This window comes from Castanea sativa, chromosome 2 (genome assembly GCF_040712315.1).
Source record: "Castanea sativa cultivar Marrone di Chiusa Pesio chromosome 2, ASM4071231v1".
Classification (NCBI taxonomy): Eukaryota; Viridiplantae; Streptophyta; class Magnoliopsida; order Fagales; family Fagaceae; genus Castanea; species Castanea sativa.
Genome location: NC_134014.1, coordinates 30,437,855 through 30,462,574, shown reverse-complemented (window position 1 = coordinate 30,462,574; position 24,720 = coordinate 30,437,855). Strand labels below are relative to the sequence as shown.

The window sequence follows — 24,720 nt, the reverse complement described above, 5'->3', positions numbered from 1 at the left end:
TACTAAGTTTGTTTTTTTTTATATTTTAATTAATTTAGAGTTATTTGTTGATAAGAGATAGAAATAAGTTAATAAATAAAAACTACACATGAAGTAATCCAATTTTATTATTTTAATGTTGTTGTGTAATTTTGTTTTTGGGACTTGATTTAGGTTCATTGCATCTAGTGCATTGGACCTGATCAGATAGTGATACGTGTCTAAAAGTAGACACATGTCTAAACGTAGACACATGTCATCATCTTAACGGATCTAATACAACTGGACACTCGTAAGAACATTAGTTCGGATAACTTTAAAAAGTCAAAAACTAATCCCAATATCAATGTACTAAGTACAGGTGAGAGTAAGATGGAGTATTTGGAGGTTAGTAAAAAACTGGATGATCTTTTGTTGAAACGGGAGATTTACTGGGCGCAATGGTCTAGGGTTGCTTGGTTGAAACATAGGGATAGAAACACCAAATTTTTCCATTCAAAGGCATCACAAAGGCAAAGAAGGAATCATATCAAGGGTATTATGAATGCACAGGAGCATTGGGTGGAAGAGGTGGAGGATATAGCCAGGGTAGCAGTTGATTATTTTGATAGTCTTTTTTGTGCAGGTTCATGTAATCAAATGGAGGAGTGCTTAAGTATAGCTTCGGCCAAAGTAACACCAGACATGCGGGATATGCTGTCCAGGGATTTTACTCCTAATGAAATCAAAGCAATTGTGTTCCAGATGGGACCAACAAAGGCACTTAGACCTGATGGTATGAATGCTTTATTTTTATCAAAAATTCTGGCATGTTGTGAGTGGTGATGTTGTGAATGCTGTGTTAGATTTTTTGAATGATGGAGTTATGTTGTCTTTAAATCATAAAAATATTGTGCTCATTCCTAAAGTAAAGAATCCAGAGAAAATGTCTGAATTTAGACCAATTAGCCTTTGTAATGTCATTTATAAGATTATTTCCAAAGTCCTTGCAAATAGGTTGAAATAAGTGCTTCCTGATATTATCTCCCCCACCCAAAGTGCATTTGTGCCAGGTCCACTTATTACAGATAATGTTATAGTGGCATATGAGACTCTACATGCTATGCATGCCAAGAAGAAAGGCAAGACAAGTTCTTTGGCTTTAAAGTTAGATGTCAACAAAGCTTATGATCAAGTGGAATGGCTGTTTTTACAAGGCATAATGCAGAAATTGGGTTTTCCAAAAAAGTGGATTGATGGAGTGATGACTTGTGTCACCACCCCATTATTCTCTATACTACTCAATGGAAAATCGTATGGGCATGTACTTCCATCTAGAGGAATCCGTCAAGGAGACCCTCTTTCGCCATACTTTTTTTTGTTGTGTGCAGAAGGATTTACATCTTTGTTGGCAAAAGCAAAGAATGATGCAAAAATTCATGGAGCTTCTATTTGCAGAAGGGCACCGAAAGTTTCTAACTTACAATTTGTAGATGATTCCCTTTAATTCTGCAGGGCAACACAAAATGAGGTGGAGGCAGTTTTTGAGGTTTTTTAGACCTATGCGAATGCTTCGAGATAGTGCATAAATTTGGATAAGTCTTCGGTCTTTTTTAGCAGTAACACTTCAGCTAGTCAGAAGCAAGATATTCTGAGGATTTTGGGGGTTTAGGAGGTAAATTGATTTGACTCATATTTGGGGCTGCCTACCTTAATAGGGAGAACTAAATATCACACTTTTTCATACTTGAAGGACAGAATATAGAAAAAATTGCAGGGTTGGAAAGGGAAGATGTTGTCTAAGGCTGGTAAGAAAATATTTATTAAAGCGATTGCTCGGTCTATTCCTACTTACACCATGAGTGTATTTCAACTCCTTATGAAACTCTGTGATGAACTAGATGCAATGTGTGCGAAATTTTGGTGGGGTCAAGTGGGGAATGAACGAAAAATTCATTGGCAAAGGTGGGAAAAGTTGACACTCTCTAAGAAGGATGGAGGAATGGGTTTTAGGGATCTAAGGGCATTTAATTTAGCTATGTTAGCAAAATAAGGGTGGAGGTTGCTGCATGACAATAATTCTTTAGTGTATCAATGCCTAAAAGCAAGATATTTTCCAAGATCTCATTTATTTAATGCCAAAGAGTCCCCAAATTGTTCATTTGTGCGGAAAAGTATTATGGTAGCTTTACCTATTTTGAAGTTTGGGTGTTGTTGGAGAGTTGGGAGTGACCATTCAATTCGGGTTATAGGGGATAAATGGATACCGAATTATCCAACAAATGCGCCTATGCATTTAGTCAAGGATGAAGTTAGAGAGGTTGCTGTTGCCGAGTTGATTGATCTAGAATTGTATGCATGGAGGTCTGAATTTATTATGGACATGTTTGGGAAAGAGGATGCTGAAGCTATTTGCAAAATCCAGCTAAGCCGAAGATATGTGGAAGATCTTATAATCTGATTGCATCACAAGAAGGGGTTGTTTACTGTTAAGTCAGCATACAAGGTGGTGAATGAAGTAATGAGAGGAGGAAACGTGGCCGAGAGCTCAAGGGGCTATGTTGGGAAGAGAATTTGGACTGCACTTTGGACGCTTCGAATACCAAATAAAATTAAAGTGTTTGGGTGGAAAGCTTGCAATGATATTTTGCCAACAAAGTTGAATCTGACAAAGAGAAGAATTATTGATGATGTTGTGTGTCCAATATGTATGAGGTTCCCGGAGTCAGCTATCCATGTTCTATGGGAATGTGATGTAGCTCAAGATGTTTGGGCTGGAAGCTTGAAAATTCTGCAGGAAGGAGTTTCGGGTATGACTAATGTGCTTCAATTAATGGAGTACTTGCTGGATCGAGTAGAGTCACAAGAATTGGAGGTAGTGTTAGTCTAAGCATGGTTGATATGGAAATCAAAGAAACGGGTTTATTCATGGAGGCAAATTTCATGATCCGGGTTGGTTGAACAATCGTGCAAGGGATTATCTAGAGGAGTATCAGACTGCAATAGATCAAATGGGAGCTGAACCAGAGATGCAAACTAATCAAGATACTTGGCAACCTCCTCTACATTCGATCTTCAAGCTTAACTTTGATGCAGCATTGTTTTCGAGCCTAAACAGATCAGGACTTGGAGCAGTCATACGAAATGAAAAAGGAGAGGTTATGGCAACCATGGCAGCCAAGGGACCTGAGGTTTTCTGTAGTGAGAAGACCGAATTACTTGCATGTAGAAAGGCCATCGAGTTCGCAGTGGATGCTGGCTTCTCTAAGTTAGTCATTGAAGGGGATAATAACTTTGCAATGAAAGCTATTTTAGCTCTAAAGGATGATCAGTCAATGTTTAGGAATGTGATAGGTGATATTCAGCATTTGATTAGAAATTTGAATTGGGTTAGTATTGAGTGTACTATGAGAGGGAGAAATAGGGTGGCTCATGTGTTAGCTCAATTTGCAAGAAATATTATTGATGACATGTATTAGATGGAAGATTTACCTCCAATAGCTAGGGAAGCTTTGTATCAAGATGCTAATTTTTCTGATTAATTGAATGGAATGATTTTGTTTCAAAAAAAAAATGTACTACGTTTTTTTTTTTTTTTAAAGGACGTCAATATAATTTTATTTTTTTTTGATAGGATAAATATAATAAGTTGTTTATACTATAAAATGGCAAAAGTATAGAGAAATAGGAGCTTGCAGTTTAATCTCCTCAATGAATTACACTGCATTAAATATCCTCTTAAAATTTTAAATGGCCCAGCACTATGTATGTGTATATGTACACAAAATCTTTCATAACGTTTTAGACAATAAAGTATAGAGATTGTAAAAAAATTTCCACTTAAATTTATTGTATCTTCATAAAATCTTCAGTTTAATTATTTTCCCTCAAAAAAAAAATAATAAAGCCTTCCTTTCTTCAAACAACATAGTTATTTTTGCAATCACAGGATCAAATTCATCTGAATGACATATCCAGTTTCAACGAAAATCTTTTGCCCACGATGATGATATTTGGGAAAAAAAAATGTATTAGATACATGAGTCCTCCCTCTTATATGGGGTTCATCTCCTATGAGAGGGAAAACTCATGTACCTGATACATGATATACCTTCCCAATATTTGGAGTTGTTTATCTCTAGTTGTGTCCAATTTTAAATTTTGGCAAGAATATAAGCAATGTAAATTGAGAGCAATCATTGGTGCCATCCATCTCAAGGAAAATACAAGGTAAATTGGGCTGTCTTGTGGGGCTTCTTTTAACTTCTTTTTTTTCTTTTCTTTTTTGGGTTTGATGTTGTTATAAGGCTGGCTCTATACAAATATCTAAGGCTTAAGGCAATACTTTAAAATAACATTTTACTTATATTAATTTTTAAAAAAATATTTAATATTTAATTTCTATATTATAATGTTTTAATTGATCTATATTCCCATTTTTTAGATGCAAAATAATAATGAAATTTTGTATTAAAATTTCATTAACATCTTATTTTCAATTGATTGTATTTCTTATGGCATAGTCTATCTTAAATATGATTTTATTAATTTTAATTTGAAAAATCTTCATTAAGTTTTTTTTTTTTTGGTTGAGAATACTAAGTATTTTAACACACACACACAGGGAGAGGGGGACAAGGCTTTAAAGAAACTTATAATGGGGTATATTCAAAAGGGTCTAATTCTTTGATATACAACATATACTTTAAACCTTTTTAACTCACTCATTTTTCAATGTGGGATTAACCAACTGTTTTTTCTTTTGAGAATACTAAGTATTTTAGCGCGTGCACACACACAGGTAGGGGTGGCAATTCATGTTTGCATGTTAGGTTCGTGTCGTGTTGAGTAATGAGTATTAGACTATACGGGTCAACCCTAACTTAACATGTTTATTAAACGGGTCAAGATTCCTCAACCTTAACACAACCTATTTATTAAACGGGTCAGTCGTGTCGATCTATTTATTAGATTTTATCAAAACGAAAATAATAATAATAATAATAGTTTTAGTATTAAACAAATTGATATGAATTTTGAAAACCTAAACAAATAAATATTTTTATATGAAATTTAGAACTAACAAGTAACTACATCACAAATAATAATTCAAAATTAAAGCATATCTCAATATCACATATAATCAATCATAATATGTCAAAAAAAATAAATCACAACAATTGACAAATTTATATACCTAGGGTTTGAAGGGTGTATTGGTAAAATGTCATTTAATTAAACAGGTCAAACGAGTTCCATGTGATGAACATTAATCCAACCCATTTATTAAATGGGTTAGTCGGGTCAACCGGAATATGACATGAACTCATTAAGCCTCAATCCATCACCTAATAATTTCGAATCGTGTTGTGTCGGGTTCGCGATTCGTGTCCAATTTTGTCATCCCTACACACAAGGAGAGGGGGAGAAGATTTTAAAGAAACTTACAATGGTGTATACCCAAAAGGGTCTAACTCTTGGATATACAACACAAGCTTTAAAAAAAAATGCATTTGAAAAAAAATGCTCTTTATATGGTTTGATTTGCTAATTGAAAATATTTTCTTTTATTTGTAATACTTCTTTTAAAACTTCTAATTTCGAAAGCATATAAAAATCATAAATAGTTTTGTTAAATTTTTTCATTGTTGCTTCTTATTAGCAACAAATTTATCAATAGAACCATTTTAAGTTTCAATTAATTTTCCTATTATTGTTTTTAAGTTATTCATATATAGATTTATATTGTTCTGGTATATATTTATAATTTGAAAATATATAAAAATAAAAGAAACATCAATTACAATAAAATAATTATAATATGATTAAAATAAAATAATTTTAAAGCATTGAGCAAAATATCAAAGGCACCATTGTAGTTTACTAAAAAATAAAATCATTCATTAACCTCGTTATTCACAAATAACGATAAATTCACTTAAAATCAAATTATAGGTAAAATAAAATAAAACTATTAATACTTGTAGGGATGGAGGGCCTAGATATGGGTAATGGGTCGTGGGCCGTGCCTGAGGATATCAGATAGCTCGAGGATAGGTAAATACTAATGAAGGCATACAGGTTAGTGGGCCATAGAAGAAATCTGGTCATAAAGAGTTGGAAATGTTGTCCGAGGAGAAGTACCTCCTCGGCTAACAGAGTAGATGTCAAAGGTTTGACCCTTCGTCAAAAATAAGGCACACCATATAAGATAAGACAAAAAAGAGTTAGGAAATATCTGAGAAGAAAAATTGCTACCACCACCTTGAATGCTCTGCAACTAATCCCCTGGCCACATTAATGTGGAGGTGATACCTGAACAGTAACATTCAGCCTTACAACTACCCATAAAGACTTCAGGAAGGTGTTGATAGGACAAGTATCAAAGCCAACAATTTGATCTACACGTGGAAGGATGAAATGAAGGAAGAAATGGGAATATAAAGGAGAAAAACCCCATTGAAAATGGGATCATCAGAAAATCTAAGGAAAAATAACTGTAGACTCAAGAACTATAATTTTATATGAGTTTAAGAGAGATATATAAGAACAAGCCATCTTCGGACTTTGCCAAGGAGAACTTTTCTTTAATAAAACTGTTGTTCTATTCTTTCTAATAATAGCTAACCTACTGTGATTACTATCCACTTAACTCATTGAAAATTCATCTTTAAGCTCACTCTCTAACAAATTCATTGTTTTGGACTTTTTGGGCTATTGACCCTCCATTCGGGCTTTAGGAGCAACTCGTGTCTTTACAATTGGCGTCGTCTGTGGGAATTTGAACATTCTTGAGTTCATTCAACCATGGTAAGTTCAAGACCAAATCGCGAAAAAACTATGGGATCCCAACATCAAGATCAATTTCTTAATCTTGAACGAAGGAGAGACCGTGAAGTTAGCATACACACCACTCAGACAAGTAGAAGTCATTTTAGAAGTTGGAGTCATGCATCCCGTGGAGAAAGCATCAAAAACTTGCAATTGGAGATAGACCATTTACGGAGGAAATTACGCTGTAAGCAACGGAGAGGGGTTCCTTCAAGCTCAGAGTCTCCCTATGATGGTGATGATGATAGTTACCGGCCAGGTCAGTGACTCCTCCCAGTGAATCTTTCTCTTGTGATGAGGATCGCCATTGTAGGTGGAGAAGTAAAAGCCCACCTTGCAAAGGTTTGGGCAATGATGCTATAAGCAGGGCCTTGCGCCAAATTTCTAAATCACCGTTTACACAAAGAATTGAGGGAGGAAAGCTTCCTCGGCAGTTTACTTAGCCAACCTTCACCATATATAATGGTAGAACGGATCCTGTGGAGCATGTTAGCCACATCAATCAAAGAATGATTGTTCACTCAAAGAATGATTGTTCACTCAAAGACTGAAGCCTTAATGTGCAAGGTGTTCCCCATCTAGCCTGGAGCCTGTAGCGATGAGATGGTTTGATGGATTGAGGGAAGGATCAATCAATTCCTTTCAGGAGCTTACCATGGCTTTTGGAGCTTGTTTTATTACTTGTAGTAGAGTTCCTCATCCCTTGGATTCCCTGCTGTTTATGGCCATGCGAGAGGGGGAGACCCTGAAGACGTATTCAGATAGCAATAGGGAGATGTTTAATGAAATAGAAGAAAATTTTGATGACATGGAAATAAAGACCTTCAAGGTCGGCCTACCTTAGCATGATTTAAGGAAGTCTTTGACAAGAAAGCCTACCCGAAGCATACGTCAGCTCATGGATTGAATTGATGAGTACAAACGGGTTGAGGAGGATTAACAACAAGGAAAGGGGAAGGCTAAAGTAGTTCCCCAAGACCGAAGGGATTTCAGATCAGAGGTACAACAGCAATCGGCCCAGGAGAGATTTTGCTGGGCATACTGGACCTACTATTGCCTAGGTAGTCAATACTGTGTTTAGGGAGCCTGTGCACCAAATCTTGGAGAAAATAAAGAATAAGCTATACTTCAAGTGGCCAAATAAGATGGGAGGAGATCCTAAGAAGCACAACCAAAGTCTTTATTGCCAGTACCACCAAGATCGAGGACACACTACAGAAAAGTGAAGGAGTTTATAGAATCACCTGGAGTAGCTGGTCAAAAATTGGAAACTAAGACAATTCTTATATCAACCCAATGGACAGGGGAGCCAAGTAGGTTCGGCACATCAGAAGGATGCTCCTTTAAGACCATCCTTGTGGACGATTAGTGTTATTCTTGCTGCCCTAGGTTGGACTGGTTCCCATCCATCCAAGGTGATGTCTATAGCCCGGCCACACGCTGAGGACTTGACTCATGATTCTAAAAGGGGAAGAATTGAAGTCCGACCAGCTCTCATTTTTTTTTTTATGAGAATAAGGTGGGAACCCTACAGCCACAAAATAATGCCCTTGTGGTTACCCTCAGAATTGGAGGGTATGATGTGAAGAGGGTTTTGAAAGATCAAGGCAGTGGTGCAAAAATCATGTACCCTGACTTATACAAGGGGCTCAAGCTGAAGCCTGAGGACCTAGCCTGCTATGATTCTCCTTTAGTGGGATTTGATGGAAGACTGTCATCCTAAGAGGCCAGATCAGATTGCATGTTCAGGCAGGGTCGGAGGTCGTGGAAGTGGACTTTATTATGGTAGATGCATATTCCCCCTACACTACTATTTTGGCAAGACATTTACTTCATGCCATGGGGGCTGTTTCTTCCACCTTGCACTTAAAAGTGAAGTATCCTTTAGGGGACCAAGTTGAGGAGTTGATCAGAAGTCCATCTGTGGTTAGGCAATGTTTGGTGGCTGCAATTAGATATCAGTCTAAAGGTGAACCTTTAGCTTCTACAAAGAAGGATTTATAGCAATCAAGGAAAACCATCCTGTCCTCGGATGTTGTGGTAGAAGGGGTCAAGTGTGAAGAGTTAGAGAAAATCATCATTGATAATGATAAGGAAAAGTTTTTCCAAGTGGGAGTTCAGTTGCCTCTTCAAGAAAATGAAGTGTTGGTTGTTTTCCTCAAGGAGAACGTTGAAGTTTTCACATGGATTGCTTATGAAGCTCCCGAAGTGGATCCAAATTTCATCTGTCATCATCTAAATGTTAGTCCATTTGTCACTCTTAAGAAGCAACCACCTCAGCGCTCTTCCAAAAAAACATTCTAATGTTTTTAAAGAGGTGGTGATCAAGCTTAAGTGGGCAGAAGAAATAAAAGAAGTATTTTACCCTGAGTGGCTGGCCAGTGGTGGTAAAGAAGAAGAATGGAAAACGATGAGTATGTGTGGACTTCACAGATCTAAACAAAGTCTGCTCCAAATATCCCTTCCTGATACCTTGGATAAACCAGTTGGTGGATGCAACAGTTGGTCATTCTCGGATGAGCTTTTTGGATGTCTTTCAAGGGTACTATCAAATACCTTTAGCTCTAGATAATCAGGAGAAGACTGCTTTTGTTACCCCCACTAGGAACTACCATTACAAAGTGATGTCTTTTGGATTGAAGAATGTCGGATCCATCTATCAGAGGATGATGACTAGGATGTTCGAATCTCAACTTGGCAAGAATATTGAAGTCTACATAGATGATATGGTGGTGAAAAGCAAGGTAAAGTCCGAGCATGTGAAGGACCTCGGAAGTATTTTTGAAGTGTTGAGAAAGCACAAGCTATGCCTTAATGCTTCTAAGTGTTCATTTGGCGTCAGTTCAGGCAAATTTCTGGGTTATACGGTCACTTATCGTGGAATTGAAGTTAATCTAAATCAGATTAAGGTAATCAATAATTTACAACCTCCTCAGAATCCCAAGGAAGTCCAGAAGTTGATAGGAACGATTGTAGCCTTGAATCGATTCATCTCTCAGTCCGCAGACAGATGTAGACATTTCTTCCAATTGTTGCACAAATGGAAAGGATTTGAGTGGACAGAATAATGTGTTTTGGCCTTTCAACAGTTGAAGGATTATTTTTCTTGGCCACCCATTATGTCTAAGCCTAAGGAGAAAGATGTTCTTTTCGCCTATATTGTTGTAGCTTTCCATGCAATTATTCTAGTACTTGTAAGGGTGGACAATGAAGTACAACAACCAATCTATTATGTGAGCAAGTCACTATACGAAGCAGAGGTCCGTTATTTGCCTCTAGAGAAGGCTATTTTGGCTGTAGTATATGCTACACAGAAACTCCCTCATTATTTCTAAGCTTACACTGTTGTGGTTTTAACCCAACTTCATCTTCAGTCATTACTCCAAAAGGCTGATTATACAAGGAGAATTGCCAAGTGGGGAACAATTTTAGGGGCCTTTGACATTAAGTATATGCCTCGAACCTCTATTAAGAGCCAAGTTCCTGCAGATTTAATGGCAAAATTTACTGAATCTCCAGTAGAGATGGAGGACGAGGAGCAAAACTTGGGAGGAAAACCAGTTGGCGCAATTTCTCTACAAGGACCGTTATCTTGGAAATTGTATGTTGATGGTGCAGCTAATTAGAGAGGATCTGGGGTGGGGCTAGTTGTGGTATCCCCAAACAAGATCACTATTGAAAAATCTTTAAGGTTGGGTTTCTCAGCCACGAACAATGAAGTCGAGTACGTAGCTTTGTTGGTAGGGATGGTCATGGTTTAGAAAATAGGAGGAAAGGCAGTGGAAGTGTTCTCGAACTCAAGGTTGGTAGTAGGCCAGATGAAGGGAGAGTTGGAAGCTGGAGATTTGAGAATGCAAGGATATTTGAATAAAGCTAGGCGCTTGCAGTCAAGTTTTGAGTTTTTCACTTTGCAACAAATCTTGAGGAGCAGAAATACTCATGTCGATTCCCTGGCTACTTTGGCAACCTCTTCTGGAGAAGTTTTACCTCGAGTTATACTCGTTGAAGATTTGCATAAGCCTACCGAGGATAAGAAGGAAAAGGTCCAGGTTCACCAGGTCATGGTCAGTCCTAGCTGGTTGGATCCTTTGGTCCTGTTTCTCAAGGAAGGTACTTTGCCTGATAAGAAGGGAGAAGGTGATAGAGTACGGAGGAAAGCTCCTCATTTTCAAATGTCCGAGGAGAAAAAGTTGTATAGACGTTCCTTTTCTGGACCATACTTGCTCTGTGTCCATCTTGAAGTAGTGGAGCTACTTCTGGAGGAGTTGCATGAGGGGATTTGTGGAAGTCATACAGGGGGCAGGTCACTATCCCATAGGGTCCTCACCCAAGGGTATTGATGGCCAAGTATGCAGTAAGAAGTACTGAAATTTGTGAAGAAGTGCGATCAGTGCCAAAGATTTGCTCCAAATATTCATCAGGCAGAGGGAGTCCTCAATCCTCTATTTAGTCCATGGCCATTTGCTCAATGGGGTTTAGACACTGTAGGACCATTTTTTTAGGGCTATAGGAAACTGAAGATGGCTTCTGGTCAGAACTAATTATTTCACAAAGTGAGTGGAAGTTAAGCCATAGTCTAATATTAAAGATCTAGATATAAAGAAGTTTGTATGGAAGAACATTGTCACTCGGTTTGGGATTCTTTACACCCTCATCTCAGATAATGGGCTCCAGGTTGACAGTAAAGCTTTCAGGAGGTACTGCTGTGAATTAGGCATTAGAAACAGATATTTAACTCCAGCTTATCCACAAGGAAATGGGCAAGCTAAGGCAGTCAACAAAGTTATAATGAATGGACTTAAGAAGAGGTTGGATGAGGCAAAGGGTAGATGGGTAGAAGAGTTGCCACATGTTTTATGGACATATCAGACTACTCCTCGTCAGTCAATAGAGGAACACCCTTCTCAATGACTTAAGGGACCGAGGCAGTGCTCCCTTTAGAAACTGGGTTCCCAACACTGAAGACGAGCATGTTCACCCCTAACAACAATGATAAGTTATTGGAAATGAGTCTAGATTTGGTAGATGCACGAAGGGAAGCAGGCAGCCATGGTTCAACTGGCATATTATCAGCAAAAACTTAAGCAAGGATATGATACAAAAGTGAGGGAAAGACCCTTAACCCCAAGAGACTTGGCACTGAGAAAGGTTGTGGGCACTGCAAAGAACCCTTCTTGGGGAAAGTTGGGACCCAATTTGGAGGGGCCGTACCACATCACCTCGGTGGCTGGTATATGTACTTATTTTTGGAAAATCTAGATGAAAATGTTGTACCACGCCTGTGGAATGTAAATAACCTATGAATGTACTATTATTAATGAAAGACATTTCTACCATATTTTTGTTTCTATTGTTATATGTTGTTTTCTTATTACTTTAAGTGTTAAACAGAACCTTGGCATGCTTGGTTCCTCGAACTAAATACCTTGGGTAAATTAATGCTTCTTATTCCTCTAAGTATTAAATAGAACTTTGGTCATGCCTGGTTCCTCGAACCACATACCTTGGGTAAATTAATACTTCTTATTCCTTTAAGTGTTAAACAGAACCTTGGTCATGCTTGGTTCCTCGAATCACATACCTTGGGTATATTAATGTTTTTTTATTTATTTAAGTGTTAAACAAAACCTTGGTCATGCCTAGTTCTTTGGACCACATGTCTTGGGTAAATTAATATTTTTTATTCCTTTAAGTGTTAAACAGAACATTGGTCATATTTGGTTCCTCGGACCACATACCTTAGGTAAATTAATACTTCTTATTTCTTTAAGTGTTAAACAGAACCTTGGGCATGGCTGGTTCCTCGGACCACCTACCTCAGGTAAATTAATACTTCTACGGTTATCTAAGCGTTAAATAGAACATTGGTTATGCCTGGTTCCTTGGACCACATGCCTTGGGTAAATTAATGTCTGCCTACTAAGCCAAGTACTAAACAGAACCTTCATCATGTCTGACTCCTTGGACAATGTACCTTGGGTAAATTAGTGTCTGATCTATCTATAATGGATAACCAATACTCTTATTGTGGTAACTTAACTGAAGAAACGCTCATGAGCATCACTTAAAGCATTTGCAAGTATATCCATGATATGGTTTGGGGTAGTAAACCTGATTTTGTGAGGTCGCACTCCTCGGACCAAGTGCCTTGGTTAAATCAATGCTTCACATCTACTGGAAGTCATTGATGGAGCTTCGACCACACATAATCTTTTGAGCCATACACCTCAGGTATGTAAGGTGTGTATTTAAGTTAAAGTGCAAAATGTTAAGTGTTAGTGGCCTAGAGGGTTAATTTATTGCATTACTAATTGCATAAAATGTAGGGGTTAAATTACAAGTTATATAGACATCTATCAAGATTAAGCGCAAAGTTGCATTTTGATCAAAAGGAATTGTAAGTTATGTCAACATCAGTTAAACAGGGATCATGAACGAAATAATATTTGGTTTCACATAAACACGATGAAATATAAAGGAACTTAACAACTTTTCATTAGTTAAGGCCTTGAAAAGGCAAAGAAATTACATGTTTAAAAACAAAAGATAATAAATACATGTAAGAGGAACACTTAAAAAAAAGGGGGAAAACTACTACAGAGTCTAAATAAAATCCTAGGTAGTCTTGGGAGGAAGTGGATTGGCCATCGTTGCAGTCTGGGCAGGCACCTCCAGCCCTTTGATTTGAGTAGCACCCTTGCCCTTGGGGTTGTGATAGATCTCGCCGAAAGTGCCTCTCAAAAAAGAGAGATTTTTAGAGTGCTTTTTAGGGTACCTCTCTTTTTGGGTAAGTGGTATGGAGTCGCTACTTATTTTTTATACCAAAAAAGAAAAAGAAAAAATATAAACATAAAATACATGACTGAATTGTTCTTCTCATTGACTAAATAATAAAATACATAATTGAAAAATTGAAAATTACATGGCTTTGGTTCTTAGTTACAAACTACCAAATAATTACATCGCTTCTTGTCCTAGTTACATTCTACCCAAAAAAAAATAAAAAATTAAGGCAAGCCAGAACTACTTTTCCAAAGACCTAAATTCGGAGGCTAGGTTACGAAATGAGAAGGTGTTAGGCACCCATTCCGCCCAAACAGAGTCAGGTCTTCTAGACTCTTGTGACCAATGTACCATCTATGCACGCTATGAAGACATATTGTATATATGAACACAACTAAATCACACAAATTTATTTATGAATGAATCCTCTTCTTTGTTTAAAAAAATTCAGATCTGTTTTGGTGATAAAAAATTGGTCTTTTAGTTTAGAAAAATCAGATCTGCTTTTGAAAATAATTTTTTTTTTTTTTAAACTTGGTAAAAGATTAGATCTATTTTGTGATAATTAAAAAATGGCTTTTGATAACTGGAAAAAAAATCAGATCTGTTTTTGTAGGTTCAAAAAATATGGAAGAGATTTTTTATAAAGAGAATTTCATTTATAAGATAAATTTATGCTACACAAACTAAATAAAATAAACAATCATGCATAATCTTTTCTTTGTTTCAAAATTTGCATATATTAAAGAAATATCAAATCTATATCTAAGAAGGATACAAATCAGTTTTTGATTTGAGAAAAATTCAAATCTACATCTAATAAAGATGCAAATCTGTTTTTTATTGAGAAAAAATTCAGATCTACATCTAAGAAAGATGCAGATCCGTTTTTGTTTAAGAAAAATTCAGATCTACATCTAAGAAAGATGTAGATCCGTTTTTTTTGAAGAAAAATTCAGATCTACATCTAAAAAATATGCAGATCTGTTTTTTATTAAGAAAAATTCAGATCTACATCTAAGAAAGATGTAGATCTGTTTTTATTAAAAAAAAAATAGTTATATGTAGATTATTGAAATTAAGAAAGAAATCACAACAATTATATATATTAAAAAAAAAAAAAACGATCATACTTAAACAATGATTAAAAATTCATCTTAGGAATAAAGGAAAACATGTATCATCATAAACAAGAAGCATAAAAAGAATAGGGTTATTGAAAACAACCTCATGCATGAGCACTCCTTGTTCTTGAGAGGATGTTTTAGGGTTCAAAGAAATTTATTCAATTATCTTTGAAACTTAAAAGCCCTAATTTTGGCAGCAAATATCAGAGAGGATCAGCAAATATATGCACTTAGAGAGTCTAAAAACGTATGCCTCTCAGAGCCCCCAAAAAAATCCCTGAATTATGAGATTCAGTCTCTATTTATAGAGGCCAGAAAACTCTAAAAAATAGCTATGATGTGTAGAACATGAATTGGGACTCATCCTTTTGTGAAAAGATTGAAAATGGTATGTCTTATCGTCACCCGAAAGGCGTTGGGCCAAAGCCCAAAAGGGGTCAATTTGGCACTTTAAAAGTGCCGTTCAACACTCCAAAAGTGTCAAATGGTACTTTTGGACGCCAAACACACTGTCGTGTTCCAGTGTGTTTTGGACTCTTTTTTTAGGTTTTTTTGATCCGGTCCTTGTACTTAGACGTGTTTTCATCCTTAATCTATGATATTTTTTTTCTCTTTTATGGATAATTCAGACTTTTTGGGAACAATTATCTTGTAGATAAATCCCTAAAAATAAATCTTGATAAAGTTCAAATTATCTACAATTTTATTGTTATCCAATCATCTCTTTTATTCCTATGCATGCAACCCTATGTTAGACACTATTATCGACCAATTACAATATTATATAATTAATTTTAATTGTTTAACCAATCAGAATTAATTTAAATTAATCGTGTGTGGTCGACTCTTCCTAGACACAATGCATGTTGACCGTGCAAACTTGATCATGCAATATCTTTCAATCCAATGGTTCGATTTTGAAACCGGACACACCATTGTGACCGTTAGAATCTCAAGATCATTTTTATGATATGAAATGAATAAATTGATGCATGTAATGCAAGAACAAATTGATGCATGTAATGTAGGAACCAATTGATGCATGTAATGCAATCATGATTTTTGGGGTACATGGATGGTCATTTCAGTCATCTTTCTTGATTAAATCATGAGTGCAAAATCGAGTGTCTACAAGGGTCCTTCTTGGTTTGAGCTGCACCCTTGCCCTTAGGGTCCTCCTTAACAGTAAAAGGAAGTGTGGCTAGTGACAATACTTGGCTTTAGGATGCCCCCTTTTCGTTGGACGGGTCCGTAGGCACCTGTAGGGGCTTAGCTAGTTCCTTATCCTTCTCCACTACACCAGTTTGGTCAACCTCTTTAGGAGGAATGGTTGGAGTAGGGAGAGCACCAGTGGGAGCAAATTGGCTTGGCTCTGGAACTTGGGATCAACCTCGATGTGAGAGCTTAAGGGGCCAGCTACTCTGAGGGTTGGGGGATAGAAGGCATTTTCTGCCCTTCTCAATGTGGAAGAGGCATCCACCCCAGCTTGGTCTAGGGCTTCATTCCACACCTAGAGGCAGTAGCCCCTGCAAACCAAAGTGACCTGGGCCCTAAGGGTCTCTTTAGTCTCTGCCACCCTAATATCATACCCCTCTTCCTCGGCCTCAGCTTCCTTAGCCTCCTCCAGCTTCTTCTTTAGAACCACTATCTACTATTTAGCTATGGTAAGCTGATCCTCGATCTGGCACAGTTGTTGGCGCTAGTTTTCTGCCTGCCTCTCAGCCCCCTCTAGAGCTGCCTCGACACTCTTCCGGTCATGGGTTACCTCATTCAACTTGGCATTGAGGTCTTTAATTCTTTGCTCTGCCAGGTTAAATGCATCGATGACAGTTATGTGTCGAGCCTCGTCCTCCTTCATCTGCTTGTGGGCATCATCTACCTACTCCTTGGCGAGGTGCGCTACCTGGATAGCCTTCATAAAAGGAAAGAAAGAAGGTAAGTTAAATTCTTCAAGGGAAGGAATAGTATAAGTATTTAAAAAAAAAAAAAAGATATGAAGAAAGACTTACCAAAGCTAAATCCCTTTTCAGGGTTAGAAACAGCTCATGCTTCTTGAATGTCCTTAGGTCGGTCATATCCTGAGGTAGCAGGTAGTGGCTGCTCCAAGGCATTAGCCACATAGTCTACCTTCCCCTTTTGGAAATCCCTTATGAAGGAGTCTAAAGGAAAGGGGGCTCCATTCAGTATCAGGGGGGATCCTAAATTTGGATCCTAGAACGACAGTCACGTCCTTTCTCTACAATGGCTCCCTCACTTGAGGCCTCGTCTGTGCCCCCTGAACTATTTGGCCACTTTTTGGGGCTCAGGCTCCTTAGAGGGGACAACCTCCCCCTTCTCCACCACATTTTTGCCTTTCCTGTCCCATTTTCTTTTCTCTTCTACATTTTCAGGTTAAGAAGTGTGGGCAAGAACAGGAGTAGGGGGTCAGGTCTGGATAGTTACATCAGGGATCAACCCTCCTGCATGAGTTTCGAGGAGGGCGAGCAGGTTTGGGTTGGACTCCCTCTGTAGCACCATTGTGTCGGTTATGTTAGGGGTTTCTTGAACGCCGTTAACTTAGGTAGGAGGAAGGTGGCTGAAGTTAACTTTTGAAGGCTCTGGAGATTGAAGCTGGTCAAAAACTCCAAAATCTTCCTTGGAGTCCAAAACCTCCACTACCCTCGTTGTTTCTTCAGGAGTTGGTTGGGAGGAGGTTGCTTCTTACTCAGTGCTGGAAAGGTAGTTTTACCAAATGAGTGCCTTCGGGAGAAGGACTAGAGAAGAAACCGTGCACGACGATGTTGATCTAGTGCAACCAAGGATCCTTTGCCTTGATCACGTACTTGGGAGCTTGGAAACTTGTGGATATGGGTGTGTAGCAGAGAATGATATGAGCTACTCTTAACTGTCCGTTGGTGTGGACGAAGATCTTGGCCTTAAGAATTTTTGTCGAATTAGGCTCGTTGACAATGCTAAAGTTTGGGATTACAAAGTACTTATCTACAAATTCATCAAAAGTAAAAACATCGTTAGAATAAAATGCAGGTAGATAAACGATAACTAATTTACCAGTTGGGATAGAAAAAGTAAGCACAAAAGTGTTACTGAGAAAATGGGTATTGTTAGAGTAGTAAGCCTAAACCTAAACACCCTACCTGGTGTCCCATCTCATGTTGGGTTGTGAAGTCCATCATGCCACTCCCCTGAGACAATTAAGAAGTCCTTGTCCATGCCCTTGTTAGTATCAGGAAGACATGATATAAGCTTGACTGCAGGGACCCTAGTTTTCAGATAATACCCCTGGCCTTTGAGGCGTTGACGATTATAAATCCAGTTAACATCGTGATGGGAAAGGTTCACACCCATCTTCTTGTTAAGGGCATCTACACTACCTAGAATCCTAAATACATTAGGAGTGCACTAGGTAGGACAAAGTCTGTGGGTGATTAGGTAGTCCCTAGTCACTCTACCCATGGAGATTCTCATCCCTCCCTCTATAAAGGCAATCATTGGAATTACTACCTCCTCTTCTTGTCTCATGGCATGCCAGTCCCCTTGGTGGAAATACCAGATTGAAACCTCAGTTGGAATACGGTAATGGGCTTTAAAACTCTCTATACCCTCTGGGGTGTCTACTAAACTAGCAAATCTACCAATTTGAAAGGTAAGTGAAGGTGTTGGGGTGACGAGGTGTAAATTAAGGAGGAAGAAGAAGAAGAGGTCCTAAAATTAAGAAGAAACACTAAAGGTAACTTATGAAAGTACGGAAGGGCTCCTCAAAATGATTCTTGAAAGTTGAAGATGCAAAAAGTAAAACAACCAGAGTTTTCAATCAATATATATAGGAGTGGGAAAAGTGTTGGAAAAATACATGGAATAATAGATTTGTATCTCATACAAATACATGTAGCGAAATATGAACGAATCTACTTCATTCATGATTGATAACATGTACTATGTAAATTTCAGAATTCAAAAACAAAAGAGCGGACCTTGGTGTGGTGAAATTCAAAAACCAAATATTAGAAGTACTTGGGAACACTTTTAATCTTCACTCTAATTTGACTTAATGCCCAAGAAGTGTGGTCTCTCAATCAGTTTCCAAGTGAGAATAAAAGAGTGGATTTCACTCATATACACACACTTTCATTCTACAAAAAAGTGTCTCTTAAAAATTCTATATGTTTCTCTCCTTATAACTAACTGATTATTTAATTGGACTAGCCTTTTGGGCTATTCCAATTGGGCTTTAGTATGTGGCTTGAAGTGAGACCAAAAGGGAACAAATAAGACTCTAGCTCTAATGGGTCTTGGGCTTTTCTATCAACTCTTGACAAGTCCAAAGTTACTACTAATTATATTTAATACTACTATATAAATATAATTGCACTCTAGACCTTATTAATAAATTATATCACAAGACTTTATTATATATACAATCACTTCATAAAATATTCATAGTAATATAAAGTCATGAATGTAGACTGCCACTTTGAAGATTACTACATTTTAATCCTTCAGTACCTAATTTAATCTTTTAAGTTATTCATCATATATTTATGAAATCCAATTTCATAAATATATACTTTAGTAACTCTTTACTTAAGTGGTTAGCCCTAATACTTTGAATAACCAAACCCATTAAACTTATCTCAAAGAAATATTTTAAATCTTCGTTAAGAGATTATGAATTCCATCTTAAGAATATATGCTCCATCAACACTAAATGTGGCTGCCTAATGTACTGAGGTTTTGATCGTGACTTTAGATCTCACTCTTGATATATTAAAGCAACCTATACTTCATGATCAGGTCCATTATTCTCTCAGAATTAAGAGTTGATGTAAATAAAAGTCGTGAGATTTATTATTCATTTGATGGTCGTTAAGAGAATAATAAATCTCACAACGGTCTAGTTCAATATGTCTTAACTCTTAAAACATATCAACTAGAAGTCTTCACTTTCATGATCATGACAAATCATCTTAGTTTATATGTTATAGTTTTCGCAAATGAAATGCCAAATTTTATCACCGACTACGAACTAAAATTCTGAGTTTACAAAGAAATTGTGATTATATCTTTTGTGACTAAATCACATACTACGCATCTTATGGACTATATGATAATGCTCAAATATTCATGTTACCATTATTTTAGATAATAACAAAACAACTTTATTAATCACAACATTAAATCATACATAATGTCATACATAATATCATACAATAGGATTTAAGGGCATTAATCCTAACAAAAAGTGAGCAAAAGAATTCCCGCCCAAATCCCCATAAAACTTCTCCACCATTGGATCTTCATCATACCGTAGAACGTGGGGGATAAGGCACCGTATGACATAAATGCTAAAGCGACCCAGATGTCGAAGCGTAAGGAGCGTGCCTCTTTGTAATTGAAAAGACACCTGCAAAAAAAGAAGTGATATAAGAGTGGGAAGGGTGATTGCTAAAAGATCGAAATCCCCCTTTTTCTTGAGGAGCAAAAGAGTGGAATTTCGAAGGGCTATTGTAGGTATGGAGGGCCCAGATATGGGTATTGGGTCATGGGCCATGCCCGAGGACAGGTAGATACTAATGAAGGCATACAGGTTAGTGAGTTGTAGAAGAAATCTGGTCATAAGGAGTTGGAAATGTTGTCCGAGGAAAAGTAGCTCCTCAGCTAACAGAGTAGATGTCAAATGTTTGACCCTTCGTCAAGAACAAGGCACCAGATAATTGTATTGGTAAGGATAAACATCAGATAGGGATAAGACAAAAAAGAGTTCGGAAATATTTGAAAAGAAAAGTTGCTACCACCGCATTGAATGCTCTGCAGCTAACCCTTTGCCTATATTAATGTGGAGGAGATACTTGAATAATAACATTCAGTCTTACAACTACCCACAAAGACTTCATGAAGGTGCTAATGGGATAAGTATCAAAGCCAGTAATTTGATCTACATGTGGAGGGATGAGATGAAGGAAGGAAGGGGAATATAAAGGAGAAAACCCCCATTGAAAATGAGATCATCAGAAAATCTAAGGAAAAATTACTGTAGACTCAAGAACTGTAATTTTATATAAGTTTAAGAGAGAGATATGAGAACAAACCATCCTTGGACTTTGCTAAGGAGAACTTTTCTTGAACAAAACTGTTGTTCTATTCTTTCTAATAATAGCTAACCTACTGTGATTATTATCCACCCAACTCAATGAAAGTTCATCTTTAAGCCCACTCTCTAACAAATTCATTGTTTTGGGCTCTTTGGGCTATTGACCCTCCATTTGGGCTTCAGGAGCAACTCGTGTCCTTACAATACTAAAACTAGTTTAAATTTGTCTTAATATTATCAATTTGAAACATTTTTTTTGGGTACTATAGACCATTTTGAGAAAGACCAGCCTCCCACAGTCCCATGTATCATACTATTTTTATACTTTGAAAGTTGAAATGAGTCCTCCGAAGTGCAAGTAGCGCTAGTAAACTTGGCCAGAAATGTCAGTATAGGAGTCGATTTTAGTCCTCTTATATATATAATTTTATTTTAAAAATCAGAAATGAAAATGAGAGAGTCAATTTCTTTTAATTGGGCTTTTCGTTGTTGTTAGAAAAAAAAAATTGTCCTTTTTTTTATATCATATTTCATGTTTAGTAAACACTAAACAAGGACAAACGGTGAAAAAAATTATGGAAAAAGTATCATATCTTCCCAAAACTTTGTAAGTTTGGAACTAGCATCTTCAAAAATCAAAATACAAAAAAGTTTATATTATGCTTGGCTTGTATATAAGAATTAGTATGTAAGAGCATTAGCATTTGGTATCTACAAAAAATCTCATTTTACCATCTCAAAAGCTACTTTATCTATTATATCATATAATTTTACAACACATCAAACATCCCAAATTCTATTTTTTTTTTATCACTTTATTTAAATATTCTTTTTTTTACTATTTCTCTTTCTTCCTCTTCCTCTCTTTCTCCCTCTTCCTCTTAAGCAACCAACAACCACCACATAACAGTACCACCACCAGACTAACATCCAATATATCACAGTGCCACCGCTAGACCACCAAGCAAACCCACCAGACCCACAGATAAATCCACACACACAACACTCAAACTCATAAACCCACCACTGTCATTCAGCCACCATCTCGCCAAACCCACCACCCACCCAACCATCACGACAACAACCCACCCCACCACCACAACAACACCCTTTGACCAACACCATGAACCTACAAATGCATAGAAACCCACACACAAAAAAAACAAAGCAAAATTTTACACAACTAAAACCCACAAAATCTAAATCCAAAAGGCAAAATCCATTATAAAATCCACCAATAAATCAAAACCCCTAGCAATTTCCAACCCCAATACCCATCAGAACCCACCCCAAATAAAAACCCATGAACCATAAATCAACCCATCATGACCCATGCTGGACTTGAGAGACCCACAACACATGACCCACACCGGACTTGAAAGAGCCATGACCCACGTCGAACTTGATGCACCCATGACCCGTGATGGAGCCACGATCCATGGAGAAGACGGAGAGAATACGGGGCCATACGGCTTGGTTAGGTGGTTTGTGGTGGCCTGTGATGGTGGTGGCTTGCGGTAGGGCCTATGACAGTGGGTCTGGCCATGGTGGCTTGGTGATGGTGTTCATGTCCACCATAGGTTTTGGGTTTAAAGATGAGAGAGCAAAACAAGAGAGAGAAGGAAGAAAGAGAAAATGAAATGAAATAATGAGAAAAGAGGAGAGAGAAGAGAGAAGAATCAGACAATAAAAAAATAATTTTTTATTATACAATCTTGCTGTAGTACCATCTTACATATAGGATGGTACTGTAGTAATATTTTAAAATTTTTTACCATTGGCAATCTGAGTAATGCATCATTTTAGTGGTTTGATGCTAAAATATAGCAACATATAGCATTCCCAAGACCGAGTACTGATGCTCTAACTACGTGCTTATGTAGGAGTACAATTAAAAATAATCACAATTACATGGTTCAAATTATATATTTTTTTTAGAAGAGGTTTAAATTATACATGATATTACCTTATACTACATTTTTTAAATCATTCATTTCTAAAACATGTAATGATTTCTCATTATATATATATGAAACGGGTTCAAGTTATACCTGGTGTAACTCTTATAAAGTTACACATTTTTTACACCGTAGATTCATAAGAGATCTAATGACTAAAAAAATTTCAGTAAATGCTATTAGTTTCCACCTCATTCATAATTAATACTAGCATTTTCTCTATCTCCTTATTTATTGTTTTTCACTATATTAAAGAGCATATTGCCATTTTTAACAACTTGCAGAGATTTTTCCTTAAAATTTTCCAAAGCCATGAGGTATTTCTCAATAGTTTATAAGGTATTCGAGCACCATTCATAGTTTCCACTCATATTACTCATCTCCAATAAATATAGTTCCATGGATTTCTTAATGGCAATATGGGATTCAATATTAGTTACCAGACAGTTCTTTGTGAAATGGTGGGATAATCTCAACAGCACAGATTTATTGACCAAGTCTATAAAGAATTTCCACGCCAAAGGACCTCAATCACAAGGCCACTCACATAATCATCTTCCACCATTACTATCAATTGAAGGAAAGACACGAACTGAACTCAAAGAGATCACAAGACAATTATTTGCCCAGGCTTCCCAAATGGGACAGCTAGAACGTGCTGTGACTGGTGCTTGAATACCTTATAAACTGTTGAGAAATACCTCATAGCTTTGGAAGATTTTAAGGAAAAATCTCTGCAAGTTGTTAAAAATGGCAATATTCTCTTTAATCAAGTGAAAAACAATAAATAAGGAGAGAGAGAAAATGCTAGTATTAATTATGAATGAGGTGGAAACCAATAGCATTTAATGATATTTTTTTTGCCGTTAGATCTCTTATGAATCTATGGTGTAAAAAATGTGTAACTTTATAAGAGTTATAAAAGGTGTAACTTGAATCCATCTATATATATATATATATATATATATATGATTTATAATTTAATTAATTTTTTTTTTAGAATCATAATTTAATTAAATTTAAACTCTTCAGTTTTTGTACCAAATAATTCACTTAATATAAAAGTTAGATGGACATGTGGTGCAAATTTGATAATCCAATTGAAATTTAATTGGATTTTATCTGAGCTATATATAGATATAGATTGGAAAGTACCATAATCAACAAATTATAATTTGCACACTTTTTCTGTATTTATATCTATATTCTATACTGTTGTTTAAGCCGTGAGTTCTGTCTTAGATATCCCATAATATCTTTTCTTTGTTCACTTATAGATTTTCAATTAAGGAGGACAAATTCGTAAAATAAAAGCTCATAATTTAAAACTTTCCACTAAACCCTCGTTCTCAGCCATTTACAATTTTCTTATCTTTTTGAAATTTAAAAAAACACATAATATTTTTCTCCACAACTTTTATCATTTTTTTAAGGGGTAATTACACATAACCCACCTGTGGTTTGGGCGAAAATCACTTTGTCTACCTGTGGTTTGAAAAGTGTCACTTAACCCATCTGAAGTATGTTCCGTTTGTTTTCCGTAACCACATCTCTGTTAAAATCAGGGGTAAATAGGTATTTTTGCTTAAATTTTATGTCTTTCTCCTCCCAAAACAAAAAAATGCAAAAGAAACAAGATCAAAAAGTGGCATTTGTCTCTCTCTCCATTCACACAAATGAAGAACATACCAAAAAAAAAAAAAAAACTCAAATCAACCTACACAAGATCACTGACTTAATGACTCAGATTGTGTGAATGGAGTCGTGGATATATACCCACAGAAAAACCGGCCCAACTCCCCTACCCAAACGTGCTCCTCCACTCGCTGTCGACCCTCACTCTCTGTTCAAAACATCACTGGCTGATCAATTTTTTTTTCTATTTTCACACCACATGGCCACACTTTCAGCTCAAACTTTTTCTCTCTTAGCTCAAACTTTATCTCTCTAAGGTCTTGGGATCTTGGTTTGATGG

At 36.7% G+C, this 24,720-nt stretch overlaps 2 protein-coding genes across 2 annotated transcripts; both read left to right on the top strand.

Moving 5' to 3' along the window:
• Window positions 1–2,479: 2,479 nt before the first annotated feature.
• Window positions 2,480–3,437, top strand: LOC142625194 (uncharacterized). The gene is made up of 2 exons (XM_075798889.1): window positions 2,480–2,838; window positions 2,933–3,437. The coding sequence occupies exons 1-2, from the start codon at window positions 2,480–2,482 to the stop codon at window positions 3,435–3,437; spliced, it is 864 nt and encodes a 287-aa protein (XP_075655004.1).
• A 7,170-nt stretch (window positions 3,438–10,607) lies between these two features.
• On the top strand, window positions 10,608–11,129 carry LOC142625193 (uncharacterized). Its single transcript, XM_075798888.1, has one exon. The coding sequence runs from the start codon at window positions 10,608–10,610 to the stop codon at window positions 11,127–11,129; it is 522 nt and encodes a 173-aa protein (XP_075655003.1).
• The last annotated feature ends 13,591 nt before the right edge of the window (window positions 11,130–24,720 follow it).